Source organism: Ambystoma mexicanum, chromosome 2p, assembly GCF_040938575.1.
Source record: "Ambystoma mexicanum isolate Mex_15411 chromosome 2p, UKY_AmexF1_1, whole genome shotgun sequence".
Taxonomy (NCBI): Eukaryota; Metazoa; Chordata; class Amphibia; order Caudata; family Ambystomatidae; genus Ambystoma; species Ambystoma mexicanum.
Genome location: NC_090923.1, coordinates 1,448,968,129 through 1,448,990,625, shown reverse-complemented (window position 1 = coordinate 1,448,990,625; position 22,497 = coordinate 1,448,968,129). Strand labels below are relative to the sequence as shown.

General features: G+C 46.4%; 1 protein-coding gene across 1 annotated transcript in view; it reads left to right on the top strand.

The window, feature by feature from the left end:
• ASB10 (ankyrin repeat and SOCS box containing 10) overlaps window positions 1-21,777 on the top strand; it is a 426,206-nt gene extending 404,429 nt beyond the window's left edge. Inside the window, exon 5 of the mRNA XM_069643101.1 lies at window positions 19,332-21,777. Within this exon, the coding sequence (XP_069499202.1) occupies window positions 19,332-19,529 (198 nt within the window). The 3' untranslated portion in view covers window positions 19,530-21,777. The remainder of the gene's footprint in view (window positions 1-19,331) is intronic.
• Window positions 21,778-22,497: the final 720 nt, after the last annotated feature.

The following is a 22,497-nucleotide window of genomic DNA, read 5'->3' as shown; positions in this document are numbered from 1 at the left end:
CAAACAGAGGCAATGTTGTCTGGTCGCATATCTTACTTCTCTCTCTCTGTATGAATGTCACTTAGTATGGCTGAGATGTATGCAGGGAAATTCAAACTCCATCATACTAGCAACTGTCAGACTTGTTACATTAATTGAGGAGCAATTGTTGGCTCTCAATAGGACCATTTGGAGTGGGTAAAAAATTTTTGGGTGTCTGAGATTTTGTTATTCTTATGATTGATGGTATTAGCCAACTGTTTGTGGGAGTGTTTAAGCTGGTGGAGGGTAGCGATGCCACACCATCATTGTTAGCTTATGTTAGGCAGGCTATCTGTTGTTGTAGACCTCCACTTGTGATATTTGATCATTGATGATATATTGGAAATGTACTCAAGTGTTTTTATTATCTTTTAGTTACTCAAGTATTGACTAACTTTGGCTGTTTTTTTTTATGACTTTTATATGATATATGTTTTATATGTGCTATGTACTATTTGTCAAGGTGTAAATTAATTTTTGCTACCAAAACAAATAAATAAATAAAAAAAATGTATTTGTGTTGATCCCAAGTGGGCTATATTTACTAGCCATTCCTTCCTCTTGATCCAGATTCGAGGAGGACCTTGGGAGGTGACAAACACATTCTTTATGTGATTCGTGACACACATCAATTGTTAGCGGCTCTCGACTTTCTAAAGAAATTCTGTGCCTCTTATTCCTTCTTCTTCCAGAGGCCGTAGTTCACAGAGTGCCCTTCCTATCTAGGGTCGGAGAAAACGCTAAATCGATATGTGTGTTTTGGAGGCAGTACTACCTTGCGTTAGTTTTAAATGGATTAGGGGCTGCCTAGGAGCCTCCATGAACTTCTCGCCCTGAGCACCATTTCCTGTTTCAGACGCCTTTACGGCCCCTTGGTCGCAGTTGTGCATTCATCTCCTAAGAGCGTGGTTCGTAAGTCTTTATTAATTAAACAAATGGTTCCTAGGTCATCCACAGTGATGACTTCGTTAGTCTCGCTGTTCTCTAAAATAGGCATGTAATTTGATCTTTTTACCGGATTGGCCTCATCAGCGCTACCTGATGTCAGTCTCAGTAAGCCTTATTGATTTGAGTAGATCGCGATCTTCGCCTTCAGGATTTGCACTAATTGAAACTCCAGAATTCAAGGGATTGCTGTCTGCAGCCGCCTTCCAATGGAGGAATCTATGATTTTTAAAGGCGATGTCGGAGCCCAGCACTGTTGGTTGCCACATTGTTTTACTTTTAGTGTGTTTGACTGCATCCGATGAAAAAAGTATAAATCGGCTTATTAGGGTCTCTAATTAATTCCAAGTTGCTCTTATATTTGGTTGTAGATGGAGGACGGGTAGGTACTTTATTGTGAACCGTACGGCCACCAGGGAACCGTTCATTTTGCAAGGTCTTGATTGAAGGAGCTGCTTTGTTTAGCGCTTCTTGACGAATTTCTCTTTCGCAGTTCACTTCCTCCAGATCTTTCTCTGCATGTATCTTTCCGTGCTCATATACAGTTGTGCCAGCACCCAAGGTTGCCCATGTTAAACCGACAATATCTCCATTAACAGTTATAGGCTCCTCTGCTAAACCTTTTACATCGAGTAAGTTTACCGGAGCATTGGCTTCAGTTTGTCCTTTAATATATGCTGCAGTGCTTGCTGTTACATGTACAAGAATTGTGAAGGGAAGGGGGCAGAATGGGCCATTCCAATTAGTCTCTTCTGCGTTCACGGGAACCCCACCCACCTTTATTTTGTTGTGAGCAGGGATTTGAGTTCTGCTTTCTCTATCCTCCTTGAAACGTACTTCTTGAAGGTGTAGCTGACTTCTCCACCAAACACCTACGTTGTCCATTGGACATGGACACTGTCAATTTCGAGGGGTGCTCCATCAGCACCAGCTGCCGAGACCGGCCACAGACAGCCAAGATTGCTTTCACCTCAACTCCATGAACGCTTCATGTTGCAGCTTGGGTTATGAGGAAAAGCTCCACCTTCGGTCCTCCAATGGCACTTTAAACAGACTCGCAGAGATAAGATGTGGGACCACTACCAAGACTGCTTTCACCTCAACTCAGCTCCGCGAAAGCTCCGCAGCTTGGCTTATGAGGAAAAGCTCCACCTTCGGTCCTCCAGTGGTAGTGTAAGCAGACTTGCAGAGACAAGACGCGGGACCACTGCCAAGACTACTTTCACCTCAACTCAACTCTGCGAACGCTCCGCGTTGCAGCTTGGGTTATGAGGAAAAGCTCCACCTTCGGTCTTCCAATGACACTGTAAATGGACTTGCAGAGACAAGACGCATGACTACTTCCAAGACTGCTTTCACCTCAACTTCACGTTGCAGCTTGGGTTATGAGGAAAAGCTCCACCTTTGGCCCTCCTGTAAACAGACTTGCAGAGACAAGACGCGGGACCACTGCCAAGACTGCTTTCACCACAACTCAGCGCCTAGATGTTTGCTATCACCCACCACACGCCTTGATAAAGGCCCAGGAGGGTTCAAACACTTATCGGCTTAACTGTGTAATACAATCACCATTATACTAAGTAACAAGACTTCTCTGAAATTCTTTCAGGAACGGATACTATCCATTTAATATCCTCACTGTGCCAGCGCTTCTGGGACCCAGGTTCTTAACCAATTCTGTCATAATGTAGAGCATCGCTGAGATCAAAACTAAGAGTTTGTTGTGGTGTTCTTGATAAACCAAGGTCAAAATCGGGGTGTTCATGTTAATGCGTTCGGACATTAACTCTGTCCCATTCACTGCTCTGACATGCTCCAAAGTGGATTGTGCCAACATGAGCAGGGTTATGTCCATGTACACCACTGATGCGCCTGAATTTATGTAAGCCATGTTGTCCTGGAATGGAACATCCCTCACACTTATTTGTGAGGGAATGTGTAGAAGTCTAAGGGCTGAGGAGACTTCTTTTGGAATCATAACTTGTATCGATAGAATTCATCAATGCGGTTCTGCTTATGGCGAGTCATTTCTTTTTCTGTCTGTTTGCTGCAGTGTTCTGGCAAGAGTGCAAATAATGGCCTGGTTTACCGCACTACAGACATAAATTGCTCTTGCAACATCCTGGGTAATGAACCCTGAATCCCTCCAATTGGGATGGGCCCCAGCCACTGTCCTTGTCATTTATGTCAGAGGGTACCGCATGGAGCATCTGACACTTCAAGTCTCTGTGGCATTCTACCATCTGTTGTCAACCTGGAGTTCTAGTTCTAATCGGGTGGGATACTTGATGGGAATGGAAGGGACCACAGATAGGGCATCCTTGATGTCTTGTTGAGCCCCTTATAAAAGACTGCCTCCTTTTTATCTTTGAGGCAAAAGCGATCAGCCACTGCCACAAATTACATTAGATCTTGACTGTCTTGCATAAGCTGCAGGAATTCAAGATCAGTAGCCTGTCCTTATTTTATGGGTATCAAACGCTCTGTACCTTTCAGCCACTAGAGCGTGAATGAAGGATCATTCTTCTCTAGTATGTGATTGACCCATAAAGCTGCCACTCTGCCCAGATATGACAAACAAAGCTGCTTTTTAGCAGATGCATCAAGGAAGTGTGATGAAGCTGATGATGTCATCACTCCTTTCCCAGAGATAGCCTCTCCCCAGGCGGCTAGGGGACGGCAGCCGCTGCCGGATCCTGACCCTGGGGGTGGCTATGTGAAGGACGACCACATGGGGTAGGCAAACAACAGGGGGATGACACTGCATTGTCAGGTGAGAGCATATGCCCCCTTTTCTTTTTAGGGGAGTTGCCGCCATATCTCAAGCCCTTATGGCTTACTGTGATTGTTCTCTTCAAACTTCCTCCAAATCTACCTATGACATTTTTCAATACTCCACAAGTAAGCTACCAAGAACTGCCTATCAATCCTATATGCATTGAAACACTGGGACGAAGAGACTGAACGGAGTAATAAAGTTGAATGAGTCCGAGAAGCACATCAATGTCATGATGCCTACCCCTAGGGAACCAGACCAGGTCCAGCAACCCCGGAAGCAAGCATCAAGTTATTTTGAGCAAGCCCAAAACCCCCTGCTAGGGGCTGTTTGGGTGCGGTCCAGGCGCCTATGGCACCAGGCTGATATGGAGAGTCAGTCCTGGCGCCATAGGTGCCAGGCTCATTGAGTAGAACTTACCTGATGCAGACCATGCTGCAAGTTTACCTGATGCAGACCATGCTGCAGAGCTCCAAGCCAAATGAGGCGTGGAAGGGACTATTTTACCTAGGGACTATTTTTTACTCGGGTGGGGCTGGGGAGGAATACTTACCTGGGACTACTTTGGAGGCTATTTAAACCACGCCCGAAGAGCAGCACACGCTTCGCATTATTCTGCATCCAGCAGCGTAACGCTCGCCGTGTCTGCAAGCCTGCATCCAGTCTTTTGCCACACCCGCCTCGAGTCTGCAGCTCCTAGAAAAAGGGAGGAACAGAAGGAGAAGAGGTTAGAATAAGAGCAAAACCTTCGATCCTTAGCTGAATTCCGGATCCACCGTGCCTTCGAGCTGGAAGAAAGAAGCATTTACGCGCGCCGCCTCGCCTTCTGCAGCGCCGCGCTGAACTCACCGGCCTTTGCAGCATCCTCACGATCCACTGCATCCTTCTGCACGTTCCCGCCGCACTCTGGCACCTAAGGGGAACACAAGAACAGCAAAGGTGAGCCAAGGGAATAAACAGAGGCAATAGTAACTACCCCCATAGACTTACCTGATTACCGCCGGGGGTACTATTTCTCTTCACGGGTCGCACAGTCTCCATTGCATCCTCGCCGCACCCCGGCCCCTAAGGGGAACAAAAGGACAGCAAGGTGAGACAAAGGGACAAACAAGGGGAACTCTTCTCACCATAATAGACTTACCTAATTTTACCGCCGGAGGCATTATTCCCCGAACTTCATATTTTCTCTCCACATCTGAATAAGGGAGCAAGCAACAGGTTACATTCTGGCCTTATTTTATTGAACTGTGTAGGATAAGCCAAATCCTTACCTGAACTTCGTCAGCTACCACGAGGAACTCTTCGCTGGGGTCAAGCTGCAAACTGCAAGGAATCGGACAAGAGTGAAAGTCAGACATGTGAACTCTTACGAACTACATACTTTTCGGAGTCAATATTGTTCTGGAACTCACCAATTCCTTCGAGCCAGTGAAGCAACTGGTTATCACGCGCCCCTGCGCTCAATGCAGGATGGAGAGCTCATCTTTTCAAACCATCAGGTGAGACTATAAGAGGGGACATCAAAGGTGATCTGTGGGGAGAACAGCAGGGGTGGGGGTATTTACGCTCAACTCCACGTGTGGTTAATCCCCTTTCTCCATTTGTAGAAGAATATTCCTACGGGCCAAGCAAACGAAGCTAGGTGGGCCAGTCCAGTCCGTCATCTCGGCTCTAGACGTCACATTGGTGGAGACCGCAGCTGTCCAGTTCAGATCACGCCTTTGTGGGAGCCAGGTGAGCGTAACAATCAAGTGCTCTAGCGTTTGCAAACCTGTGATAGGTCATTTAAAAATCCCAACCAGCATGGAGAGAGAAACGCTACATGGGAGAGCTTTGTCCTCTCGGTGCGGACCGAGGGACAACCAAACCTGTCAAAGGTAAGTGGGACCCTGGAATGCTGCAACCCGTTTATCGCGGAAGAGGGAGAGAACTCCAGGGGAAGCCGGTGAGTACTGAGAAGGGAAACTGTGACAACAGTGCGCTCCAGAAATGTTATCAAGGACAGGTGAAAGTAATCGAAGTGAATGAAAGGGAATTTGAGACCTAATGTCTTCGGAATACTAACAAAGTGAATGCGAGAAATATACAACAAGGTGAATGCAAGGCAAAGTCAAATTTTCAAGTATATAAAGTGAATCACATTAGAAAAGCCCTGGCAGGAGAATATGCCAGGCAAAGTCAATTTTGCAAGTCTGTAAAGTGAATCACATGAGGTAAAGCCTTGGCAGGAGAGTAAACCAGGCAAAGTCACGTTTGGAAGTGTGTAAAGTGAATCACATGAGAAAAGCCCTTGCAGCGGAGTATACCAGGAAAAGCCAAGTTTGGAAGTGTGTAAAGGCAACCACACAAGAAAAGCACTGGCAGGAGAGTATACCAGGCAAACTCAAGTTTGCAAGTGTGAAAGAAGCCACATGAGAAAGTCCTGGCAAGGGAGTACACCAGGCAAAGCCAAGTCTACGTTGTTTTGTTGACCAGAGAACTCCCACCAAGGATGACTCATACCCTTAGGAGTTTCCAAGTGTTTTAAAGAGACCTGGGGAAAGGAGGCAGCTCCCTGGGAGTGAACTGCGATGCCAAGAGGAGGGAGTTATCCTCCTTGGTATTGTGTTGGTGAAGAGAAACCCGGGAAAGGGAGCCATCCCAGGGAACTGTGAAATTTTGTTTTGGAGTTACAGTTTTCATTTGATCTTGAACATTTGTGCACTTTCAAGCCAAAGACATTATCCTTATCACATTAGAGTTGCTTCTAGAGTGTGAGGGCTAGGATAGGATTTTGGATACAGGACATTTTGCTTTGGACATCTTGACACGATACAGACCCTTAGTTTTTGGTTGAGGTATGGAAATACCTCTTAGGGTAGGGTCAAGTAGGCTTTTTCCAACCCCCTTTTATTTTTTAATAAATGTTTATAGCTCTCTGTGTCTGCGTCTCATTCCTGGCTCCTCACAGAAGGCACTTGGCCTACTCAAGAGGTGTAGCTTGCACTGATTAAGAAATGTGAGAAAGTTACTAGGTTAATAGGCATTCAGGATGGGCTAGGTGAAAAGGCTACAGAGCTGGCCTGCATGAACATGGAGGGGGCTATTGGGGTAATGGGTGGTTTGGCCGCAGTAGATTTCATCGAGGGAGAATTGGTCAAGTTTTTTATTCTGCTGCATTATTACTGCAAATGTATGTGGGGTTGTGGGTTAGGTTAATAATAGAGGTGGGGGGATTAGGAGTGGGTCTGCGGGGGGGGCTGCCCTGCATACATTTACAGTAAAATGTCCTTAAAGAAAAGAAAAATCGACAATTTTCTCTCAATTAAATACATTTTATGAAATCACATAGTGCCGCCATAGGCACAGTGGGTGCAGCCACTCTGCAAACTCCTTCCTCAAGCGGCGGTAAAGGTTGTTAGTTTACTTGTATATTATCCAACCTATTGTGGATCTCAATGTGGGGTGCTTGCCGTCTCTCTGCAGAGTATTGCAATGGCTTGTATTAAGACAGTCACTTGGTCGACTGTTGCATCCAGGGTTCCCAGTCACAGTTGCTCAACAATGCATTTCCTTGGACCCAGAATAGTCAAAAGTTCTGTTTGAGAAAAAGTATACAAACCCAGACAGATGGGATAGCGAGAGCCACAATCTGCACAAAGCGAGAAGTTATGTGCGCTAAAGCGGGGTGTTGTTGCAGCTGTTAGGAGGACCTTCCTTAGGCACTGTTTCCAGGGTCCATGCACATCTACCTCACCTCATTCACTCTCCAACTGGTAGGGTGTTAGAGCAGCCGAACTCTAACTCTTAGGTGGTGAGCTGTGTGTTCAAAGAGTACTTCTATCACTTTGATCGACACAATTAAAGATTGTCGAAACTATATATTCTTAGACAAATATCTTTATATAGGTAAGGCAAAAGAAGAATCATTACATGTACAGGCAAGTAAACATTTGTAAGATCAGTGTGCACACCAAGTTCTGTAAAGTTCTGTAAATTCTTACAGAGGAAGGAGAGAACTTGTAAGGGATAGAGCAAGCCTTTACTTTATTTTTAGAAAGGGGGAAAAGAGCAGTTCAAAGGAAGTCTATGGGACAAAGGCTTACAGCAAAGTTGTGTTCTGTGCGTAGAATTGCGAAAAGTGCAGCAATTGTCGTTCCAATGTTCCTGTCTGATCTGAAAGTTGGCAGACCCTTGGATCCAAAGAGGGTACCCCCCATATGAGGATCAAGATGAAGAAGCCTGCCAGAAATGCCAGAGGAAGAAAAGGTAAATCCAAGCGTCCAGGAGCCAGTGGCAGTTCAGTTGGAGTGTGGTTTCAGGGGCAGTGTTGGCTTGGACGAGTCTTGTACAATACTGCTTAATGCTAACAGGTCTCTGTCCTTTGCATAATTTACCACGGGGGTCAGGAGCATGGCATGCCTGGGTGGAATCTGCAGCAGCGCCTCTGGAGCCATGGTGAGAAGGCCAGAGTCTTAGAAGTACACCCAGACCCTGCACTGCAATGTTCTAGGGAAAGAAGCTGGCTGGTTGGTTTCTGTGATAATGGCTACATCTGTACAAACAATTATGTCTGTGCTTATCACTAATTCATCATAACAGACACTAACAGAACACTTTTTTCACCCAAAAATGTGCTTGTCCCCAGACTGGGCGCAGCCTACCAAGATGATTTGTATAAAAGGATGTTACAGCTACAGGGGCCAGAAGCCTCTGCCTGCCCATGCTTCAAGACAGTCTCTCACATAAAGCCACATTTTCTCTATCTGCGTGTCCTTATGGTCCTTAATAAGAGTTTGAGTGTGACTAGGTCCGGTCCCCAGACTGAGACTTCCGGATCCTAACAGACTGTCCACAGTTTCAGGGGCAGTTCTCCAGAGACTCCCAAAGGCTTCAGTGACAATGCACCAGTGAAGAGTGGACCAGAATGGCAAGCCTCACACATTCCTAAAAATCTCACTAGTCCTGCAGGGCAAGTTTCTTAGTTTACATACACAACCAAAGAGAAATGCAATCGTCCCATGGTGACGGGTGACAAAATATTTACCAGTGCTTTCTATAAAATGGTGCATGTCACCATAAGCACACTTCATATTTGGTGCAATGCTCCCACCCAAAGGCCAGCCATGCACAGTGAAACTTATGTGCCATTTACTGCAAACAAGGTTTGGTTGCAGTACATGTCAAATAATCGTTTCAAACATCCCCATACAAGGGAGAGTATCATGCAAATGGTACTCGCCCTTCATAAAATCTCCTCGCCATTGTGAGTGGGCTTGTAGCTTTTGCGAACACTGCATGGGTCTGACCCAGCAGCACAGGAAGTAGAACCACACCTGAGAGGAGCCAGCAACCTCAGTCTTCGAGTTGCCAGTTTGGTGATGCGGTCGGGGAATAATGAGCCTCACAAGCCCCTTTAGCTTCCCAGATGGGGGATATCAAACCAGGGGGCTTTCAAGGTGTCCCAAGATTAAGAAAACCTGGCCCAGCAGTCACAGAGGAGCTCCGGACGGTGTTTAGCAATTAGACACCTGATTCTGGGACAGAAAATGAAGACACAGCCATGGCCGGGAGACCTGGTCCTTTGGGTAGGTGAGGTGATTCAGCTGTCTCCGCTGGATCAGAGGGAAGGAATGCCACACTTGCTTCCTTCTTGGTGGCTGGAGAGGTAGTGCTTCACCAGGGGATACCTTGGGGCACTTAAGATGCTGGTGCACAGCTTTAGACCCTTCCTCGAGCAGGCAGACCCCTGTCTCCTATCACACAACAAGCTACATTACTTTCCCAAGCATTCGGGGGGGAGCAAGGGGGCTTTCACACACAAAGGATCAAATCTACCTTATCCCTAGACAGGCATCTGCATATATCAGTCACAACTGCTTCAGACTACTACAGCCCGCAGCTCAGAGAGACAGCATCTAGCAACATCCTCCTACATATGTGCACCCCTCCCCGCACACACACACACACACACACACACACACACACACATGACATCGTAACTTGACCCCTCTGGCCTTTGAGATCAACAAAGACAACCTTGATTTTCAGGAGCCAGTTTTCACAAAGAAAAGCTGCCACCTTCCTAACGACTTGACTAGCAGGAGGATAAATCCCCGGAACACCATGGGGCACCTTTAGCGCACCCTACTCCCTACTTTTGGAAATCTTAACGACAAAAATACAGAGCCATTCTCCCAGAGAGGCTTTAGATTAAGCGTGACTGGAGGGTTGGGGGGAGTCAAAAACGCAAGAATTCTGCTAAATATGACAGGCGCTCAAGGTTAGGCAAAAGAACCCCAGAAATTGTATTCTGCCCTAACCGTGACACGAATGGTTAAGATGAGAAAATAACTGATAAGGGGAAAGAGTTCTCTTATTCTGAAAAGGCCCCACCATTTATATAGTATGTGCAGATAATTGAATTGCAGTTTCCTGTTAGTTTGGTGAGTAGGGTCGGGGTCGTCATTTACATGGGGTCATACTTAAGCCAGTAATAGTATGAAGGCTGTTTTATTGCACCGTTGGTGCAAGAATTTCAAATGATATAAATGGGGAGCAATCAATTAGGGTGACTGTACTCGGAGTGGAGTGTGGCACAGCAGAGCCGCGTCCCACATGAACTGGGATTTCAGCAACTTGTTAGACAGTTTGCTTTAAAGTAAATGCTATCTGCAGGGTAGATGCTGTGACAAGTCCCTTGCTAGATTTAGATGGTGGGGTCGCCAAAGGGGCTGTTTGCAGCTTCAAACCATGTCATGCTGAGTCCTGGGGCAGAATGGGGAAGATCCACTGAATATCCTCACCATGCCATGCTCAGAAGGCAGGGGCTTGCCATTAGATGCTCCTGCACATTTTATGTGAATCAAAAACAGTGGTCCCATGGATCCGTCAGCCTGGAACGCTTGGCTCCCCTCGCGTGGGTGCAGTGCTAACATATACATCTTCAGAAAGTAAGAGCTAGGCATTAACTAGGAAGGGGAATGTGGGAGGCAGTCAGCTACTCATTTCTCAAAGCCCCCACTCTCATACAATATACGACTCGAATAGCTAAGGGAGTCCGCCCTGAAGGCGGAGTAAGGGCAGGACATCCAGATAGATAACCTCCAAAGGGTGAGACTAGCCAAACCGCAATTCTCACATTAGAACTAGTAGTCCTCCCCAGGGGCGAGGCGTAACAGTGAATTCCTATCCCAGCTGCCTAAAGAGATAAAGGATAGAAGGCAGGGCCAATGCCCTTGCAATGAAGGGTCTGTAGCAGAAGACTGTGGGAGATGGATGGAAAGACTAGCAAGAGTAGGAGATAGGAGGCTATAGACAAGACCAAGGAGGCTTGGTCGGAGGCACCCAGGCGACTGCGGTAAAGGGGTGATAGAAGGCTGGAGAGGTGACTCGGGCCTGTGGGAAAGTAGACAGAGGAGGTTGGGAAAGAAAAGACCAAGAAGCTTGGGAAGAGGAAGAGCCTGTGAAGCAGGGAAATTAAGAGACCCAAGGGCTGGAAAAAAGACTCTGGTGGCTAGACTTAGAAAGACCCAGATTGCTATTCAGAAAACATTCCAGAATACAGAAAAGGGAACAACCCAGAAGGCTGGGAGCAGAGCATTTCAGAAGGTTGTGAAGAGAGGAATCAAGAGGGCTGTGAAAGGTGAAACTCAGCAAGAGGTTGGCCAGAGGAGAAAGAACTGCTTGACCAGGAGCTGAGAAACCGGGAGGAGTGATGGAATAGGAAGGAGAGGGAGACAGGAAAGGGGAAAACCAGCTGGTAGAATAAGCATTGAGAGTGGTGGGGAAGTGGAGTAACACCCAGAAGGGCAAGATGGATGTGATAGAAAGAAGAGAAGGAGAAACTTTGCAAAACATTGAGGAGGTGAAGGAGAAAGCGAGTGAAGGACGTAAAGAGGCTGAGAATTAAAGAGAGAAAAGAGAAAGTTATAGAAGATAGTGAAGAAGAGAAAGCAAGGAACATAAAAGGAGTAGCGATATAAGGGGAAGAGACTTGTGTGTAAAAGGAGTGTAGTAGCATTATGGAGGAGGAGGGAGAGATATTGATTGAGAAGGTAGGTGGAGGAACAAGAGTGTGTTGGAGTTGGCAGGAGGTACGCCAGGAGCCTGAGACATTATGGAAGAGATCCTTAGGTACAAACTTGAAACACGATAGCAAGGAGGCGAGGCAGTTGGGATAGGAGAGCCAGGTACCCAAACCATGAGAAGGAAGCCACAAGAACAAACACCAGAGACAGTCTAGGTTGGCCTCCCGTCCTCCTGTGGCTCCATGTCTGGCAAGCCATTTCTAAGATACAACTGACTAGAGAACAACCACCAGGCTGTGTGCAGTCCCAAAACCTAATACTGTGCCAGCAGGTATCCAGGGGAAAGATAAATAGTGTGAGGACCCCTTGAATACATGATTGTGACGGTGCTGCTTATGGTATTAAACAACAAGGAAAGACTGACTCAGACATAAAGAAACTGGAGAGTTTTATTTTTACTTGGACACTTGTATTACTCCCTTGAAGGACAATATTTTTTAATGTAAAGTATGAACTCAATTACCCAAGAACTGAGTTCATACTTCGGAAACACAATCCTGGCAACTTTCATTTAGTTAAGAACGCCATACCTCCATTTTTACACAGTCCCTAACACATATTATATTATACATGTCCTTTTGTCAAGCATTGTGTTATTTTTTAAGACGATCAGGTACTTTACGTTTTGAATATTTGTTAAGTTGACTCTATTTTTTATTTTCTAGATCACACCATGAAGACAGGTTTAATTTCTGACTGTTAAACAAGAAAATACACTAGTGTGAGCAGTTGTATGTATGTAAGGAGTCAGTCCTGTATGTCTTCGTTGTTTTCAGACTCAAAACATCAAAGACATACAGAACTGACCCCTTACATACATACAACTGCTAATGGGTCCAAAATGCATTGGACAATGTCACCTGTATTCATTTCATCTAAGAAATGATTGCTGTTATGTTAAATATTTTGACAATTATTCTTTGAACATGTTGTGATTTTGGGCCTCATTACGACCCGCGCGGTTAATTGAATAACGATGCCGGTAAAGGATTACCGGCATTGCTTACCGCTCCAGCCGATTTCACCTGATAAAGCGCTATTAGCTGCACCGTAATTAACGGTGCCGCTAAAAGCACCAAGTGCGCGGGCACGCAACCACCCATGCCGCAAATACCGGCATGGCGCAAACAGGGGAACATTACGAGTCACGCGGACATGCAATTAACGCCCTAGTGAAGGCCGTAAAGTACCTTACCGCCATGGTGCAAATACCGGCACCGCGGACCACCCGTAAACGGCCATGTACAGTGTTCCCAACTGCCACAGGTGTACACAATCAGCAGAGGTGGAGGCAATACAGACTGGGCCAGCAGAAAAGGAGCACACCCCGCCCCTTCCCACACCCAGTTACACTCCACAATGATTCCAATACTACTAGCAATGCTGGGGCTGGAGGACTTGATTGCAGTGGAAGTGCTACTACAACAACAACAACAACAACAGGCAGCACAGAGGAGACGCAGGAGGAGAAGGAGGGTGAGGCAGGCCCAGCATGCCCCACCAGTGCAGCCAGTGGTTCCACGCAGACAGCCCCCAATTCCACCCATCAGAGCCAGTCCATTCAACCTAACCCCTGAGCAGATCCACACCCTGTACCGTCTGGACCGGGACACCATCACCACCATTGTGGACATGATACATGAAGACATTGTCAGCCTGATTGAAACACGCACCGGCATCCCACCCCTACTGAAGGTAGTGTCTGTGCTCCACTTCCTGGCCACGGGCACCTACCAGCACACAGTGGGGCACATGCATGGCATTTCACAACCATTATTCTCACGTATGCTGAATCAAGTGCTTGATGCCCTCCTCAAGCACACAGACGACTACATCTCCTTACCGCGGTGCCCAGGAGATCTCAAACACCAAAGTCTGTTTCCATTCACTGGCCGGCATCCCTGGTTGCATTGGCGCCATCGACTGCACCCATGTGGAATTGGTGGTCCCACATGCCATGGAGGTAGCATACCGCAACCGTGAGCTATACCACTCAATCAACGTGCAAATGGTATGTGACTCAAACAAGATCATCACACATTGTTGTGCCCGATACCACGCTACATGGAGCGACATGCAGGGCAGAGATCCTGGCTTCTCGGTGGGTCGCATCTTAGGCCCATGGAAATGTGATGTGGGTAGGGGATTGGGGTAGAGATGCATACCTCACCTGGCTGAGATGGGGGGGGTGGGTAGAGATGCATACCTCACATGGCTGAGATGGGGGGGTAGAGATGCATGCCTCACCTGGCTGCGAGTGCCTGATGGAATGGACCATGCTCATACCCCAAAGCAGCCCAGACCGGACCTGACACCTGACCCCATAATGCAAGATGTGAGCAGCCCTACCGTGTAAATGATGCAGTGTCACAACCATTCCATAGCCATCTGCATGTGCACTGTATCAAATAAGACCGTATCCCCTTCAACACAATGCAGCTACAAGCAATTACTATGGCCAACAGACAGCACCAAATACCATCAACTGAAAGGACAGTCCCCCATTACAGCATACAAAGGAGTCACATGAGGGTGAAATACATCAATACACCACTACACTGACACAGCGGTCCTACTGAATTGCAAGTCACCATTTGTTCTGCATAGTGAGATCATCATGAGGCTGACATCAACGGTGCCAGGATGAAAGTACACAAATTACAGGACAACAGCCCGATCATAGAAACAATGGCCGTGGACTGACACAGTGCATGAGCACTCACAAGGAACTGGACCCGCCTGCGCCCACTAGTTAATAGCACGCACACCAGTCCACAAGAGTAATACACACAGAGCAGTCACATCGTGTGTGCCCATTTATGCATGTGAATGTGGTTGTAATCAAAAAATAAATGCATGCTATGGTGTCATTCATTGAGGCCCCATATGATGTGATGACTTACACATACGTTGTTGCCCACATGCAGGTGATGCAGGCTAGCCCTTGAAGAGGTGGCTCCTTACCCCAGTCCAGAACCCACAGAATAGGCACGAGGAGGACTATAATCGTGCACATACACGTACACGTGTGGTGATTGAGCAGACATTTGGCCTCTTGAAGACACGGTTTCGCTGCCTCAGCAGGTCTGGTGGGGCACTCCTGTACCGCCATGAGAAGGTGGCAAAGATCGTCATGGCATGTGTCATGCTACACAATATGTGCATCAGACGGAATGTGCCCCTGCCCCCTGACGCCTAACTGCAACCACCTGACGATGAGGATGAGGAGGGTGGGGATGGGGCAGCACCTCAGGGAGGCAGCGATGCACAGGAGGGACGTGACATGCGTCAGACTCTGATCAACCAATGTTTCTAGCACACATGGACGGGGGGTGTTACATGGAGATGGCATTCGGGGCACTGGGTGTGTCAGGGACATGGACACTGTAGACTGTTAACCAATAAAGCACACGTACGCAATAAGCAATGTCCACACATGTGAATTATGAGTAACCAAAATGTGTATTGAAGAAGCATAACAAAGTGAACAAGCCCTCCACCCCACACACCCTCTCCCACCTCCCCCCTCAACTCCCCCACACACCCTCACCCCCATCCCCCTCAACTCCTCCACACACCCTCTTCCCCCTCCCCCTCAACTCCCCCACACACTCTCTCCCCCTCCCCCTCAACTCCCCCACACACCCTCTCCCCCCTCAGCTCCCCCACACACCCTCTCCCCCCGCCCCCCTCAACTCCCCCACGCACCCTCTCCCCCCTAACCCCTCAACTCCCCCACACATGGTGTGCAGTAGCATGCACCAGTGGTCCACATGGCACCAGTATGCAAGGCTGTGCCTACTGGCCTCCCCCTCTTCCAGCACCAGGTGCCCCCCTGTCCGATCGGCGCAGGTTCCTGCAAGATCTGCGCACGGGGCTGGTCCTGGTTGAACTAGCAGCTGAAGATGTACTTGGTTGCTCGGATAACTGTGGTGGACGCATGTCCCGCATTGCTGCCACCATCTCAGAGAGTACGTGCCGCACTGCGGCCAATTCGGCACATATGTCCTTTGAGTATGTCTCTATAGCTGACTTCAAGGATGCAGCACATTCCTGGATGTCGTCCCTTACACTCCCACATTCAGTTATGTGCTGCGTCAAGAGGCCAGTGAGCTCCTGCTGGCGCCTTTGAATGTCCTGTATCCCCTCTTGGGTGTTTGGGGCTGCGGTGGATCTTTGAGGGGTTCCCGAAATACTATGCTCCTCGGGCACAGTTGGGGTGGGGCTGGGAGTTGCAGGCCATGAGTGATCCGGAGACAGGCCGTGCATGCTGGTGTCGGGCAGGCTGCATGGGGACGGGAGTGGGGAATGCAGGGGCCAGTGGGGGGAGTTGCAACATGCAGCTGATCCCCTTCCTCATCATCTGAGACTGCTGCTGTGGCAGCTGTTTCGCCAACTGTGCTGCTTGCAGCCCATGCAGTCCCTTCTGCCGCTGACACTTGGGTGCTGGTGGCTGTTGTGGGCGCCATAGTGGGGGACGTTGAGCACATTGGTGCTGTGGCCTGTGGTGTGGTCTTGGCCTTCCGATGTCGTGCCGGTTGACCTATGCCCCTTGAAGTGGAGCGGCGGTGTTGTCCCTCCTCGGCCCTGGCCTTCTTACGTGGTGTGCCATCTTCCTCCCTGCTGTCCACGTCACCACTGTCTGAAAGCGTGCCTGTGGGGGACCAATAGAGAGAGTGGGTTAATGATGGGTCTACAGGCATCGGGCATACATTGGGGTGGCTGCATCCATATGGAATGGCAGATGATTGACATTGGGGGAGTGACATACGCGTTGCTTGGATTTTGGGTGGGTGATGCATAGAGGCATCTGGCCTTACACATATGGGGTGCATTCTGCATGTGGAGCTCTTCACTGCCTGTAGGCAGTCTTGTACACATGTGTCTGGTGGACCCTGTTCTACATCATTGCCCTGTCAGTTCTGGTGGACATCATTGTGGCGGGTTTAATATTGAATCATTTAGGACACCTACCTGCATCGGCCGATGACGGTGCTCCTCGCTCCATGTTTCCGACTCTGTTTATTGACTCTGCCCTTATGGTGGTGGCGCATATCTCCTCCCACGGTTGTAGTTTGATGGGGGACTCCGCTCCTCCACCTGTCGCCATCCTCATGTTGCGATTTGCGGAGAGTATGCTGCGCACGCGTAGACGCAGGTCATCCCAGCGTTTGCAGAATTCTTTTGGTGTGCGGGGTGTGGTGCCAACGGCGCTGACTTTCTGGCTGACCTCCGCCCAAAATTGATTTTTCCGCTGCAGTGCTGGAAGGGACATCTCATTTCCTGCAGTGTCTCGGCTAGCATTTTCAGCTCCTCTCTGGAGAAGCGCTCCTTGCGCAGGCGATCTCCTGTTTTCTTCACACATTTTGGCATGGTTAAATGGAAAAAGTAGTGGTGGAGGTGTGTATGCGTTCTGGGGGTCAGATGGCTTCTGGTTGTGGTGGATGGCAATGGATTGTGTTTTTTAAACATGGCCGCCGTGCTCTTTCCCGTTCCTATGCGATGACACACCTTCCGGTTCCGTTTATTAGCAGTCACCGCTAATAGCGGTCACCGCTAATAAGGGTGGTCGCCAATGCCGCATGCTTGGATGCCGAAGGTGCTATTTCCACTACTGACGGTGCCGGAAAGGGAGATTTTCAGGGGTTTTGCGGCAAGGCGGTGAGATCTTTACCGGCATGGCGCAAAGCTCGTGCCCGCGTACTCGTAATGGACATTGCCAGAATGGACACTGTAATTGCGCCATGCCGGTAATGGCAGGTGCTTAGCGCCCGGGTCGTAATGAGGGCCTTTGTGTTGGAACTAAAACACTATATTATACATTTTGTAACAGTTGTAGTGTGTATCACCACTCTGGTGCACCCAGTACCGAGGAGGTTCTCCTTAGCCTTTATTTGGGTACTAAAAAATGATTTGTCATGAAACCAAGATATTCCGAAGAGATGGCAGGAATTTTGCAAATGTGGAGCATTCTAAAACACTTGATTAAACACCATGCATAGGCTGCAATGCGCCCCTACTGGAGACGCCTAGAGCTCCGTTCTTGGGTCATGCTTGCTTAGAAGACAAACTAGTGTTTTACTTCTACTAATAAAACGTAATTAAACATTTGCAGTGTACCAGTTTACCAGAGAATATAGTTATAAAGGCTGAAATAAATGTGAAATTGATTACACTTTTTGGGAGTAAAGAACAAAATGCAGATATAATGGTAGCAGCGAGAAAATAAAATAAATATTAATGAAATCTGACAATCACCATTGCCATCTCTTGACATGTATGTGGTAATACAAAATAAAAAGAAACATGCAGATGCTAGCAAACAAGAAGAAATATGTGGTTTCCCCGCTGTGAACACAGATTATACTTTATTAGTTTATGTTGTACCATCACCTCTTTTGCAGTTATTGTGCAAACTGAACTTTGCTTGTGTAGCATTTGAAGGTTTTCTTTTCTGGGAGACCTTACAGTAAAACAGTGCAGTGGCAATGTGGCCTACCAGTTTGGGATGGCCGCCACCTCCTGTTATGGGATTATGGCAGATTTGCATACATACTCCCGCACAGATGAGCTAACAATTTTCCAATTGAATGCTACCCAGACGAATAGCCATAAGGTAAACATTGGTGGTTCATTTCAGTCAATCAGCGTTGCTTTCCTAAGTATAGAGCATGCTGCTATAATGTTAACCCCTGTGCTCGCATTAAAATTTGGAAGGCAAAAATACACCCATGTGAAAAATATTGTCTCTGGTGCAGCTGCAACTACCATGCCTAATGTTTCTGTCCATTACTCCCAGTACTCTGCCACAAGCTCTCACTGTTTAATGTTGATTGATCCTCCTAAGTATTGCATTGTTTAGTCAACATACAACATGGAGTCTACCTCTGACAAAAAGCAAGAGACACTGCTTTTCCTGTACCCCCTTCCTGTCTCGTTTCTCACAGAAGCTCGACTAGGAACCTTCAACCTTGCTTCCACTGGGTCATCTGTGAAACTCAACAAGGATCCCCTTAGCACTCATTCCTTTCAACATATGCTTAAGCCTCGTCATTGTAAAAAGACCCCACTTCCCCCACACTCTTTTGACTGCAATTTTGAAGACACACCTTCCTCCAATTAGTTTTCTTTCTTTGTTGATCCATCAGGGCTCTGCGGAAGAGAAGATTAGCTTTTAAAGGAAATAATGAACATGTTTCTAATTATTGCACAAATAATATGGCTTTTACAGCACAGAGGTAAAGTACATCTTACAATAGCCTACACAATAAGAAACAAGGGCAGTAAGTCTGTCTATTCATTAAAATCAAATACATTTAAATCAGTGTATTGGGGCATTGACACTAGGTGCAACACTAGAGATGGCTAGAATTCTCTCTGGCTGCAGTAGAATCATGACATCCTCTGCCTTTTATTCAGACAACTCTCAACTAGCTCCTTTTAGCTAGGTGCACCTCTACGCCCATCTGTCTAGACCCATCTATTCCTTTTCTCACTTCTTTCTTCTCTTTTTCTTCTAGAGACACCAGCCATTCTTCGAATCTCTCTTTTGCTTGGCCCAGAAGCCCCGCTCCTTGCAGCACTTGGCAAGATGTGCTGTGCGTCTCCACATCGAGCGGTGGCTGCCAAAAGCTACGCCCCAGGTCCTGCTCAAGCTACCTCTACCCTCCTCCCTGATTGACTTCCTGATGCTGAGATTTGAAGATGTTCTGTATTAGAACACTGTGGATTTTACAAACCCTCATCCTGACCTCTCCATTCCACCTACAGTATAGCACAAAAGGCTTGAAGCAGAAGCATGTACACGCCCTAAAGATAAACAAGGTCCATAGACTGAAGAAGCGGCCCAAAGCTCCTGAGTACAGGGAAGGATACATAGACTGTTTCTTAAATACAGAACTATGCTTTGAAATGCATGCTGTGTTTTTTCAGGGTTGGGAGGAGTCCTGTTCAGTTATACCACCATAATTTCAAATATCAGAAGAAGGGTGGGCTAATACTATTGGCGAGTTGTGTGCAGATCATGAATCGAAACAAATGGCATATTGAATTTGTCTGAATAAGCTGAAAGAAGTCCATTTGTCTCGTTTAAGTGAACATAGAATTTTTTATTGCTTCTGTTAAACATAGCCAATATGAAAGCTTAATGGTTTTACCAGTCCTACATGCATGTACTAGTCCTTTTGTGAACCTAGCACTTAAATAGAAGGTGTTAACCCCAGAACTGTTCTTTCTTGAATTAGAAAGTAAACTGGTGAACCTAGATTCATAGAGAGGTTCTAAATTGATGCCTGTATAATTATCCAGTTTCATTCTACCTTATCATCATATTGGATGTGGTGGGAAAGACCTTCTGTAAAGGTATCTTAAGATATCCCCATACTTGGATGGAGGGTATTACAATGTTGCCATTGCAGGAAGAAGACTTTTCAATGAAAAATATCACCATATATTTTGGGTGGATTTGCGCCAACGTTCTCTGAGATCCCTGGGTGATTCAAACTCTTTGTGATCTTTAAGGATGGATTAGATGAAGTTGCTAGAGCATCATTAGGGTAAAATGTGAATGCTGGTATTTAGAGTTAGGCTTCCTGACCATTTTGATTACACTGAATAATGAAGCATGGTATGCAATCTCACTGAACAGAGCAGGCCGTTACAAAATGCAGCCTTTTTCAAAAAAAATTTTATTGACATTTAATTTATAACAAACTTTTATCAAAACATCACATCCAAATACATGATCCATTCATTCTAATTGATATTTACATTTAACATGAATTATGCCACCTGCTATAATCAATCTGTGTTGGTCTAATTTACACCACTTCCAAAATTGTATCCATATAATCAATTATTGCGCATGTTAAAGTTACATTGTTTCCTGTAAGCAACTTAAACCACCACTCTTCCATATCATCATTCAGAGGGGCACATTTTTCTAAGACTTTGGTTTGTGGTGTCCTCAACGCTGAGCACTCTATGAACAGGTGCTTCAATGATTCAACCGCATTATTGCAGAATTTACACAGATTGTTTAGTACATCTTTGCCATGCTTCAACATTAACATTTCCTTTTGTTTTATACAGGTTTAACCGAAACCTCAGGAACTGAAAATGCAGCCTTTTAAAATGTTGGCCAAACATTAGCTGGATTTGCATCCAGATTCTGGTCATAGGCCTTCATTACGAGCATGCACGTGTGGAAAAAGGTTCTGGTAACAATGGTTACCGGCATACTCCGTGTATGCCGGTAGGGGCAGTAAACTACCGGCAGGCATGACCTGCCGGTAGGTCAGGCCCCTGCCAGCAGATAATTCACTGAAGCGCCGGCACAATTAACAACGGTGCCAGTGCTTCAGTGGTTCCAATCCCACGGAGACCTCTGGGCTTCATGGGAATGGGAACATACCATTGCTATGCCACCTGTAGATATCGGGTGGTGGAAACGGTAAGCCGAGGTTGCCGGCAAGATGCATGCTTAGAGAGAGATAATATATTGCAGGGTGAAGAAATCAGTCTCTAGATTTTCAGATCTTGAACTTCTGATTAGGACAACTGCCTGTGAAGTTGTATAATAGGGCATGGTCAGGAATTCCAAAAAATGCCTAACCCTGCAGATGTAATGTAAAATGTATTAAAACAGAAATTCATATGCTGTTTGTATGATAAAGATGTATAGATTTAGGAACACATATTAGAACAATCTGTCTACACAAAGGGATTAGAATGGTCTCAGGGGCACATAATCACTTTGTCAGCGTAAGGTTTTGAAACTTGTGTTGTACTGGTTAATTTTATAAAATGGATGTCCTGTACAAAAGGCAGTATATCATGATGATGTCATATATTGTCACACTGCTATATTTGAATATGTTATTGTGTTGACTTGTTTGCTTTTTTTTTTATGATATGAATCTATTGTAACATTTAATGTTAATTTGTGGGTGGCTTTTATTAACTTTTTTTGTAACGCCTAAATAAATAAATGAATAGGTATTTTTTTCTTGAGCTAAGAAAAAGCTATTTTATTTGCAGCCTGTCATCCTCTGAGAATCACTTGTACTCACAACCAGTCATTGCTGTTCAAGGTGTTGGTTTTGTTGGCAATAGGCGAGCAAGAGTTTGTTTACCTGAAAGTCAAATTTGGATTCTTATTCTCTCTGAGTTTTGGAAGGCACACACTGTCCAAGCTACACAGGTCTTGATTGCATGTATATTTTTTTTATTCATATATACATTTTTATTACATGTATATTTTCTATTTTCATAGATACATTTTTAAATAATGTAAATTAAGTATCACACATATCTTTGATCTATAAAATGTAACAGGTTTAATATTGGTTATGGCAGCTATGTATGATTGGATGAGTTATTGCTAGCAATGGGTGTGCCTTATAACGCAGGCATAAATTGCTATTAAAAAAAGTTCCAGTAGATCCTATTGGTTCACATACTCAACAACTACCTGTTCCCATTCGATAAGGTCTATTTTTGTTGCCTATTTTTCATCGTGCCTGGTCCCTGCTTTGGGTTTCAGCACTCTCCTTCTCTCCTCATATTTCTGACGTCGCCAAGAGGTCACACTACCAGCTGCACCTCCTCAGAGGTATGCTTCCCTTCCTCTCCTTCCCCCAGAAGCTCACTGTCTCCCGAGCCCTGGTTCTCTCGAAGCTGGACTAC